An 11,648-nucleotide genomic window follows, 5' to 3' on the forward strand; every position below is an offset into this window, starting at 1 on the left:
AAACACTTTATTTTAAAAGTTCACATTCCACTTCACCATAAAAAGATAGCGATTGCTACTCGGTGAATCATGGCGAAAAAAACCTTCAGATGTATTAGCCAAACAGCACAAATTCGCCATAAAAACATGGTGAATCAGGCTCATTGAATACCGCCCTATGGCTGCTCTGATCCTGCGATGAGCGGTGACCAGTTAAAAACCTTTAGACGATGAGCGTCTTACAAATAGATTTTCACACGGCAACAAAATCTTTGCTAGGTGTGCACAACCACTCGCACGGCGTACAAATGAATTTGCATGATGGGAATTAACTATAGCTACCTGATTGCTGGCCGTAGAACATTCGCCATGCAATCAGGTTTGAATTACCCCAATATATCAGGAAATATTATCAGCAATTAGAAACACCTGTAGCTAAACTAAGCCGATGGCTAAATGAAAATGAGTAAGAAATGACATTATAAATATAAATTGGCCAATTTCCAATAAATCGACCGATATATCGTCCGATGTTTACCAATAATTTCGGTCCGATGCACATGGATCTTTTGCTAAATCTTCTGATCTTACGTGCTGCATGAAAGATCAGAAGATTTAACAAAAGATCCATAGGAACGCACACGGGATCTTAAGAAAAATCTTTGGTAAATATGTGCGCTTGTCTGAAATCTTTTGTCCGGGACAGGCAAAAGATTTGAAGGCTAATTTATGTGCACATCTTACGATCTTTCTAGTGTGTGGGCACCTTAACAGTTTACTTTTCTATGTTTTGAATTTGATTTATACAGTGAAAAGTTGTCAGGTTTTGTTATTATTAACCTTTCAGTTCTGACTAGGAAGATAAAAAACATAAAGATAGATCAACATTGTTACAGTATCATATCATCACTTTATATGACATAGAAACTAATTGCTAATAAAATGCCTTAGGTATTAGACCCCTAGTGATGACTTGTTAATAGTGGCATCCTGGGAAGTTTCTTCTCTTTACAGTACTTCCTGGAACAGTTGCCAGCACTATAGCTGCACCTGTTTCCCAGGTGTAATCTGTTTGTGTAACGCCCACACACAGCACCATGATATAAGGATACATAGATTTGGATGTGCACATACTGTAGACATCCCCTCAACCAACATAGAATTAGCCATCAGAAGAAGCAGTTCACATTATAAAACAAACCTTAATTCAAGATGCTTTCTACAGCTGCTAAAGTAAGTACTCTTTCAATGGAAATGTAGATATTTTACGCATTTTTGGAAAAATGTTATACAATATAAGATACATTATTCCATATTTCAATTTGATCAAATATACTAAAAACCTTTTGTAAATAGACCTACACTACTAACCAACTTGAAGATAATTGTAATGTCACCATTATTTTGTATGTTAATATTATTGTATTTATATTCTATGGTTTATTATTGTATCTATAGTATGTGTCATATAAAAATATTACATTTGCTTATATAAAATATTTACATGTATACCAAACTTCCCAATATGACCCAATGCCGTATACAGTATTCTGTTACCAATTACAGTAGGCTGTGGGCCATCACTGGTGTAACAACAGCAGCTTAGCATTGGTTAGTTAAGTTTGAACAATGCATAAACTTGCATAAAGGTGATTGTGGGTGCGTAAGCTGTAGCAAGTGCTGTACACAAGGCTAGGAACAGATATGTCACTGGAACCACTGAAAATAGGAAGGCATTGAAAGTAGAAAAGCATTTGTAATAGGGATTCCTTGTATATAACATAAATAATTAATAGAAAATGCTATTTTAAGGGGGTAATTACTGAAGCTTGGTGAGAGAAAAAAATGTGCCTTCTGCCTTACATGTTATGAGACATGTTTAAAAAATGACAGTTAAGGTCTAATTGGTTAGTACTTTATATGTAACAATTTTATCTCTCTACAATCTCTAATAAATACTCTCCGTAAAAAAAACCAGTAAAAATATATAAGATAATTACACACAATCTATTATAGTTTATAATGTTGCCAAGGAGATGTGTAATACCTAATGTAAAGATACTGTACAAAGCTTCAAATATCTATATAAATAACATGGAACAAAACGTCAACTTCGTTATAATAGCTATATTATTACCTATTACCTATATCTATATTATTATTCATATGATTCATTATGCTGCTACCGTCTTTCCCCGATAATAAGACACTGTCTTATTTTTTTTTTTCCTCCAAAAAAGACCATAGGTCTTATTTTCGGGGGAGGGCTTATTTTAATATGAAATGCCTTATGAAATGCCCCACAATTTAATGTGCCCCCCTGCGCCTTTAAGAAATTCCCCACTGCCTTTATGAAATGCCCCACAATTTGTATTTTACATGCCCCCACCTGTTTTTTTGAAGTTCGTTGATGGCGTGTTGTGGTGAGCAGCAGCCATCCAGCCACTCAGTCAGTCAGCCGCGTGATGTGCGCGGCGCGATGTGCGCGGCGTGACGTCACGCCGCGCCTACCGCAATGCATCCCTGGGAACGGGAGCTGCGGTGCTGCTGGTGAGTGAGCGGAGGGCAGCGGGGGTCAGCGGGGGTCAGCGGGGGTCAGCGGATGCAGCAGGGGCCGAGCGGAGGCTACACATTAGGTGTACACACCATTACATGGGGAAAATGGTAGGTCTTATTTTCGGGGGAGGGCTTATTTTGGACCAGCGTCCAAAATCTGGGGTAGGTCTTATTATCGGGGTAGGTCTAATTATCGGGGAAAGACGGTAACTACAGCATTTTGCCTAATGAGTACTAATTGTACAATTAGAACTAATTGCTTAAATGTTCATTGTTGGATGTAACAAGCAGCACAACATGATAAAGTGTCATAGGACATGGTTACAGTGACCAGGATAAGAGTGTGCATTGATAAAATAGAGCTCTCTGTGGATTTCACAGCACATAGAGTACATTAAAGTATATTATATTCACATAGTATTTAAACTACAGATGTTACCATCACATGGCATTAACATGTATGCTACAATATATAACGAATATATATTCAATAATTTTTTTTTTATCATTCTTAGAACACAAAGAGCCTTCATCAACTATCAAGGCAAATTCACAAGTTGACAGAGAAAGGTAAATATCTTCACTATCCACTTCATTATCATTATTATTATTTTGAAATTAAATTGGTGACTGCAATCATGTTATCAATACAATATTTGTAACATAGTTATGGTGCCAATGAGACATTAACCTTGAGCTGTTACCCTAGTGTATAATTAGTAAAAAGTTCTAGTATTTAATAAAACAGGGTAAATACTATTTTGAAAGTTTCATAAGATTAAAAATGGCCCCATTTGAATTGAAAAAAGAAATGTAAATCAGGAAAGTTAGAAGAAATGTTAATGTGCTGTGTCTCTTATCAGTGGCTGTGGGAAACCAGTTAGATGAATCCGTCACCAACACTTTTGCCTCATTCATCCATGAGATCCGTCCGGATCACCTGTCTGCTATTGTGCGGCACAGAAGCAAGCGCATGATCCTGGACAGCATTGGGGTCGGACTGGTCGGCAGCACAACTCATGTCTTCAATATCGTGGTGAAATACTGCCAGGTAACACATGGGGATGATCTGTTATAGTGTATGTCATCATTTGAGTTATGAGGATATGGTTACAGAACTATGGACTGAAAGATAAAAACTCTAATCTGAATACTGTATGAAAGTATAATGTAATAAGTAATGGATCAAATAGATATGTAAATTGAATATTGTACACAATTATTAACCCTTATATGAGAGGTTAGGGAGAAAATTAGAAAGATTAATAAAATTGAGAAATAAATTCTATAACTGGTGATCACCTACGTGTCACTAACGGGGTTATTCTAGTTCACTGTTTCTGACAAATTCCTTTTTAGATGGACAAAACCATGTGCACTGCAGGGCGGTAGATGTAAAATGTGCAGAGAGAATTAGATTTGACTGAGATATTTTGTTTCTGTGCAGGGTAAATACTGACTGCTTTATTTTTACTCTGCAATATAGATCTCACTTTGAAATAAACCCCACCCAAATCTAATTCTCTCTGCACAAGTAACATCTGCCCCCTGCAGTGCACATGGTTTTGTTCATCTAAGAAGGATTTTGTCAGAACGAGTGAACTAGAATAAGGCCCTAAGTCACAGTGAAAATATCATAAGAATATTCGTACAGTCAGAAGGGAGAGCTCCCTAAGATACAATGTCATCCGTTCATATGGACAATCTGCAAATGCTATTATAAAACAACTACACCGTTACTGGATTCCATTGTGGTGAGAGATAAATACAAAAAAGTATTTTATTTAGTATAATAGAATATATATATGTGAAATATCAGTCAGTGAGCGTATAACTGTTACGTTGGTGCGATCCTTATGCAAGGTCACCATACCCCAAAATGTAGGAGAACGCTGCCTAAAATTATAGTTATACAATAATTCAGAAACACTAAGGTCGGCAAGTTTGTGGACCATAAGACCCAATTCTTATACAGGCTTTTAACAAATGTTTTAAAGATTAACATCATATTGTTTTCTTGTTTCAGGACCTGTATTTTTCAACATCTGGAAATTCTGCCCTTTGTTCTGTCTATGGGCAAAAAGGTTTAAAGCTCTCCCCAACCCTGGCTGCGTATGCCAATGGAGTAGCTGTAAGTAGCCTTTACTATAAATAAGAGTAATACCGTAATGATTCTAAAGCTGCAAAGTGAATCTAATCGTCTCACATTCACCTTAGGCTCACTCCATGGACTTTGATGACACGTGGCACCCTGCCACACACCCTTCTGGTGCCGTGCTTCCTGCCATCCTGGCACTGTCACAGATACTTGCACAAGGCAGAAAGATCAGTGGTGAGGAACTGCTGACAGCTTTCAATGTGGGGATTGAAATACAAGGAAGACTTATGGGTTTCTCCAGCGAAGCAAAGAGCATTCCCAAAAAGTGAGTAGTTAGTCCCATTTTTTGATGAAATATTCAACAAATGACTTATGTTTGTGTGTGTCTGTGTTTGTGTGTGTGCATGTATATACATCCGGATGAACGAAGTGGGGTATGCGAACAATCGACGTACAAACACTGACATTACCAGGGTTCTTGCAACTCTACTTAACTGTCCTCCAACCCTCCCTCCCCACATTTTTTCCTAAGCCTCCCTCCTGCAGCCTATAGATGGGAACACAGTGGGTGATACATCATTAACGATAAGCACAATTAGGGCTTACCCCCAATGTCGTTAATGATGTATGCTCAATGTCATCAAAAAATGCATGTGCAGAACATGGGGTGGGTGACATCCTTGACCGAAAACGGTCAGTGTGTTTGCACTATATCATTCTCCTTTGGCACCACCAATATAGTTAACTATAACGGAGGGTGCGGTGTGTGCCCAGCTTTACACTTCCCGGTAGTTCCTACCCTAACCCCCATACCATGTCACCTGAATCTAAATCCCTGCCCCACATCCTACACCTAGTCTCCCCTTCTAAGCGCCTAACTTTATCATCCAGGTGGATGGGATGGCAGCAGTCAAAATATCGGTGCTGGAATCCCGACTGTTGCCATCCCGAACATACGTATGTGGGAGGGTTAGCTTTAGGCCAGGAGGTTGGAGGAATAGGGTACCTAGGGTAACATACCTCGTAACTGTCCCGATTTACGCTGGAATGCCCTGGTTTTTTGGGACGGTCCCGTGTGCTCTGCACTGCTCTGCAGTGAATAGAAACTGTGCAAATGCATCTATTCCCTATTGCACACAGCATCTATTCCTGGATACAGAGTGGCTGGGGGCATGGCCAGGGTCTCACAGAGCTGGCCATGCCCAGACATCGACTAAAATGGGGGCATGGCCTCGCACAGGATCCGACTACCTGTCCTTCACATGTTGGGAGGTATGGGGTGAGGCTACCTGAGGGAAGGTTAGGATTAGGCTGCCGGGAGGGAGGGTTTATATATAACCAATAATGGGAAAAACAGGCATTGTGCTAAAGAAAATGATATTTTAGCTGGACATGGAACTATACGGCATGATCATCTTATTAACAAATACTGTAAATGTTTTTATTTTACCAGTAAATGTTGTTGTTATTATACCAGAGAACGTGTATATGTTATTGTCATACAAATTAATAACGTATATTTCCTCAATACAGATTTCATCCACCATCCGTGGTTGGCACCATGGGAAGTGCAGCAGCATCAGCAAAACTTCTCTCATTGGACAAAGATCAATGCACTCATGCCCTGGCGATAGCAGCCTCACTCGCTGGTGCTCCTATGGCAAATGCTGCCACCCTGGCCAAGCCCCTGCATATTGGCAATGCCACAAGGTTAGGTCTGGAAGCTGCTATCCTGGCTGCTAAGGGAATGGAGGCCAATACTCTCATACTGGATGATGTGCCCGGCTGCGCTGGGTTTAGTGCATTTTATGGCGATTACCAGCCTAAGCCATTATCTCCACCAGGTAATCAGTATGAATTTCTCCTTGAGAAGCAAGACATTGCATTCAAGTCCTTTCCTGCACATCTAGGAATGCACTGGATCGCTGATGCTGCTGTCTCAGTTAGGAATAGATTTGTCCAACAATATGGCTCATTTGACCCATCCGCTATTCAGTCTATAGTTCTTAGAGTCCCAGTATCCAAATACATTAACAGGCCCTATCCAGACTCAGAGCACCAGGCCCGCCACTCTTTCCAGTTCAATGCCTGCACCGCACTCCTGGATGGGGAAGTGAATGTCCGTTCCTTCCATGAAGACACCATGTTTCGTAAAGAACTCCAGAATCTCCTGAGCAAAGTGGTGGTGGAACATCCTCAAGATAATGAAGCCAACTTTGACAAGATGTATGCAGAGGTGGCTCTGCTGCTGAGAAATGGGGATCTGGTGACCGCGAAATGTGACACTTTTTATGGACATTGGAGAAAACCGCTGAGCAGAGAATCACTGCTGAAGAAATTCTCCTCCAATGCCAGACATGTCCTGCAGGAAGACCAGGTGCAAGGTGTAATACAGATAGTAGACAATCTAGAGAGTGTCAGAGACAGCTCCCTACTGCCATTGCTACTTCAGTAACTCATATAAGATTTACTCTTTCTCTGTTTACAGCAATTCTAAAGCCGGACTTTAGGATGGTATTTATTAATTAATGTATTAGTATTTATATCTATTTTTCTTGTTGGATTTATGAAACATTAAACTGTTAAAATAGCTACAATGTGTAACACACCTGTCAAAAACTGAAAATAGTTATATAATGAAATTGCATCTTTGTTGCTTTGCTACATCTTTGAAGGCTGGCATCATCACCCCCACATCTCTGATTTATAGCAGACCAATGTGTCTGGTGAGGTTATAGCAACTTAGAGCTAGGCAACGTATTACTAGGTCCACCGATGCCACATCTTCTTGGCATATTAATGAGATTCGGGGTCTACATTTGATGGTAAATGTCTACCAGTATATATATATATATATATATATATATATATATATATATATATATATATATATATATATATGTCTAGTGTCCATTTGTGTGTCTCTGAAACACTGCCAATGATGCATCTCTTTCTCTCTGAAACATGCACAAACACAGAAGTAATCACAAGGTAGCAGACTAGCTTTCAAAGCATTTGCTTCAAGCGGGCTTACTAGTATTGTCATAGTAGTAGAAGGTACAGTGACATTCCTGTGCATATGTGGCAGACCACTTCCCTCTGCCGATCAACTGTACTGTACTATGCTCATATATAAATAAATATTGAGCATTAAGTCATACTACTAGGTCCTACTGTTTCATATGTAAGCGTGGGGCACTAACCCATGCTTTTGAAGTATTTGACCTGTATGATGTCTGCATAACCTGATCAAAGGGTATTGATCAAAATATTTCAAAATAAGCAGAAAACTGTTCCAGAAAACAAGGAGCTACAAGCGTATCATTATTTTATATTTTAATTGATATATCTTTTATGGACATCACATACTGTACATAGGGCGCTGAAAGACACTTTTGTGGGTATTTGAAAAATTGTGTGTTCCTGCTGGTAGGGAACTAAGGGGGTTATTCTAGTTCACTCTTTCTGACAAAATCCTTCTTAGATGGACAAAACCATGTGCAGTGCAGGTGGGGCAGATGTTACTTGTGCAGAGAGAATTTTGTATGAAAAAATGTATGTCTGGACCATTGTAGATGCCACTCGTGGTGACTGATCTTTTGACTGCTTCTATGCCTCTGTGTAAAGGAATGCTGGTATACAGCGATATTACATCAACTGTGCAAAGAAGCATTTTTTTGGGTAGTGGAGATAGAGACTGCAAATGTAGCAGTAACGAGGTGGTATCTTTGATGTATGTATTTTGTCTCTGAACAATAGGTTGGAGGAAGAGATCTAAGAATTGAGCTGTAGTGTAGAAAATCGAGTCCCTGGCTGAGACGATCGGTCTGCCTGGGGGAGTAACAGCGTTCTTATGCAGTTTGGGCAAAGTATACAAGATTGGGACTTTAGGATTTGGGTTAGATAAAGCATCTCTTATGTCGTTGGGTATTATTCCGCAGCTGACTCCTTCCTCTAAGAGAGCGTCCAGTTCCCTCTTGAAGCGGACAGTGGGGTCTGCTGAAAGTTTTTCATAAACATTCGAGTCGGCTAGCTGTCTGTGTACCTCATCCGTATAGTCTCCAATATTATTGTACACAATCGCATGCCCCGCTCTGACTACTGGCTACTATACATTTATATGCATGAAAGGTACGGCTGCATGTTACTGTTTTCTGTCCCCTGGGAATACGTGATATTTTATGCAAAAAGACCCCATGATTTAATCCTCCTCACAAAATACCCATTATTGGTTGGCATTTGAGGATATATGAGGGTCACTCTATACTTATATCCTGGAATAGCCTGTTAGGCAATAATAGCCTTTAAATTTACTATATATATTTTTGCAGCAAATTTTTATTATTGACCAAGTGAGTAAAATATATACTTACCTTTTAGGAAATACCCAATAAAAGTTACATTTTAATACTGTCATCAAATTCAATACCTGTGATACAATGGTGCCCCCACCAAGAGTTTCCTTTTTTTCTCTTTCCTTCCTTGGATACACTTATTGTTACCTAATTCTGGGGTGCACCACTGACTGTCCTGAATACAAGTACCAGTGACATACCTTAGTCCAGTATACTTGGGACACATACACCCCATACAAGGGTTCAGTCAGTCTCTCACAGGTACCATATGTTCACCTATTACCTTCAACATACCTGTGCGGTTTCTTTCCCTCCAAAACCCCTTCCCCCACATTACTTTACAATACACCTAACTGTACACACCCAGCCACTGCCTAAATATTTACCGAAGCCCAACCCAGTGGGAGAGGGAAGAAAATGGGTTATATGAGGCGGGAGTATATTTACCCCTCTTGGCTGACCACGCCTGCTCAAGAGATTCCACCCCCCCCCATTAGGGATGCTTTGAGACATTTCCCAGGCTGCTTTTAACCCCTTACCGCCGCAGCCTGTTTTTGCCTTCCTGACAGAGCCCTTTTTTCAAATCTGACATGTATCAATTTATGTGGGGATAACTTTTTATTGCTTTTACTTATCCCAGTGATTTTGAGATTGTTTTCTCGTGACACATTGTACTTTAAGTTAGTGGTAAATTTTGGTCGATAAAGTCTGTGTTTTTTTGTGAAAAATACCAAAATGTCGTAAAAAAATTGAAAATTTAGCAATTTGCAAAATGTTAAATTTTCTGCTTGTGAGACAAATAATCATACCACTCAAAATAGTTAATAACTAACAAAGACCATATGTCTACTTTATGTTGCCATCATTATTTCAACCTCCTTTTAATTTTTTTTGACACTAGGAGGCTTAAAATATGAATAGCAAATTCTCAAATTTTCAAGAAAATTTCAAACACTGATTTTTTTAGGCACCAGTTCAGTTCTGATGTGACTTTGAGGGACTTGTATGTGAGACACCCCCATAAATGATGCCATTTCAAAAACTGCACCCCTCGCAGTATTCAAAACAGCATTTTGGAAGTTTGTTAACCCTTTAGGTGTTTCACAGGAATTAAAACAAAGGGTACTCTTTACCTAGAACGGCGCCCGCGATCAGAATCGCGGGCGTCGGGGGTAAAAAATCGCGGTCATCGCGGGCATCGCGGGTAAATCGCGGGTACATCAAAATCGGGTACCCGCGATCACCGCGATTTTCCCATAGGGAACAATGTTAAAAAGCCTAATTGACCGCGATTTTGCATTCAATGCCTCAATGCCCGCGATTTTCCCATAGGAATCAATGTTAAATGGGCTACAGAGCCCAAATAGGCACAATTAACCCTTAAATGTCCCCCCAATTTTTGTACGCCACCCCACGATCCACGCCAACCCGAAGCGTGGCGAGCGCAGCGAGCCCGCGAGGGGCGGCGGTACGCGTCCTCCGACCTTTTCATGCCCTACTATCCACGTCGGCGTGGAGTGGAGAATAGAATAGTGTGGCGAGCGCAGCGAGCCACCGAGCCCGAAGCGTGGCGAGCGCACGCGGATACCTTCACAGGTAAACGCGTCCCTTCGCGGGCTTCACAGGTGTCCGCGTCGCCACGGACACCTGTGAAGTCCGCGAGGGGACGCGTATAACTGTGAAGGTATCCGCGTCCCCTCGCGGGGCTCGCTGCGCTCGCCACGCTTCGGGCTCGGTGGCTCGCTGCGCTCGCCACACTATTCTATTCTCAACTCCACGCCGACGTGGATAGTAGGGCATGAAAAGGTCGGAGGACGCATACCGCCGCCCCTCGCGGGCTCGCTGCGCTCGCCACGCTTCGGGTTGGCGTGGATCGTGGGGTGGCGTACAAAAATTGGGGGGACATTTAAGGGTTAATTGTGCCTATTTGGGCTCTGTAGCCCATTTAACATTGATTCCTATGGGAAAATCGCGGGCATTGAGGCATTGAATGCAAAATCGCGGTCAATTAGGCTTTTTAACATTGTTCCCTATGGGAAAATCGCGGTGATCGCGGGCATCGCGTCGCGGCCGTTTATGTACTGCCCGCGATGTCGCGATCACCGCGATGGGCGCCGTTCTAGGTAAAGAGTACCAAACAAAGTGTAGGTGAAATTTCAAAATTTCATTTTTTTTGCAGATTTTCAATTTTAATACATTTTTCTAAGGAACACAGTAGATTTTACTAGAGAAATGTGACTAAAAATTGATTCCCCCAATTCTTTTGTTTTCATAAATATCCTATATGTGGCCCTAGTGTGCACGTTGACCAAACCACAGGCTTCATAATAGAAGGAGCACCTACTTTATTTTGGAGCCTCCTTTTTATGAGATTATTTTTTAGGCACCATGTAGGTTTCTAGGCACCATAAGATGATAAAAGTTAGGAACTCCCTCCCACAAGTGACCCCATTTTGCAAACTACACCCCTCAGGGAATTCATCTAGGGGTATAGTGTACATTTCAAACCCCCAGGGGTTTCATCAATTTTGGTACAACTGGGCTGTGAAAATGAAAAATTACATTTTTTTACACAAAAATGCAGTTCTGGCTCAAAATTTTTCATTTTCACAAGGAATAAAGGAGACAAAGCACCCCGAAATCTGTGTCGCAATTTCTCC

At 40.9% G+C, this 11,648-nt stretch overlaps 1 protein-coding gene across 1 annotated transcript; it reads left to right on the forward strand.

Moving 5' to 3' along the window:
* Positions 1–1,191: 1,191 nt before the first annotated feature.
* Positions 1,192–7,126, forward strand: LOC146036873 (cis-aconitate decarboxylase-like). The gene is made up of 6 exons (XM_083160728.1): positions 1,192–1,212; positions 3,051–3,105; positions 3,399–3,586; positions 4,562–4,666; positions 4,753–4,958; positions 6,167–7,126. The coding sequence occupies exons 1-6, from the start codon at positions 1,192–1,194 to the stop codon at positions 7,086–7,088; spliced, it is 1,497 nt and encodes a 498-aa protein (XP_083016854.1). The 3' UTR covers positions 7,089–7,126.
* Positions 7,127–11,648: the final 4,522 nt, after the last annotated feature.

The sequence above is a fragment of the Crinia signifera genome, chromosome 9 (genome assembly GCF_055691185.1).
Source record: "Crinia signifera chromosome 9, ASM5569118v1, whole genome shotgun sequence".
NCBI lineage: Eukaryota > Metazoa > Chordata > Amphibia > Anura > Myobatrachidae > Crinia > Crinia signifera.

Excerpts from the sequence above, each read along its gene's own strand:
- LOC146036873 (XM_083160728.1), top strand. The coding sequence starts at position 1,192 with ATGCTTTCTACAGCTGCTAAA. Across the intron at positions 4,667-4,752 it reads CGTATGCCAATGGAGTAGCT|GCTCACTCCATGGACTTTGA; the intron begins GTAAGTAGCCTT and ends CATTCACCTTAG. Across the intron at positions 4,959-6,166 it reads GCAAAGAGCATTCCCAAAAA|ATTTCATCCACCATCCGTGG; the intron begins GTGAGTAGTTAG and ends TCCTCAATACAG.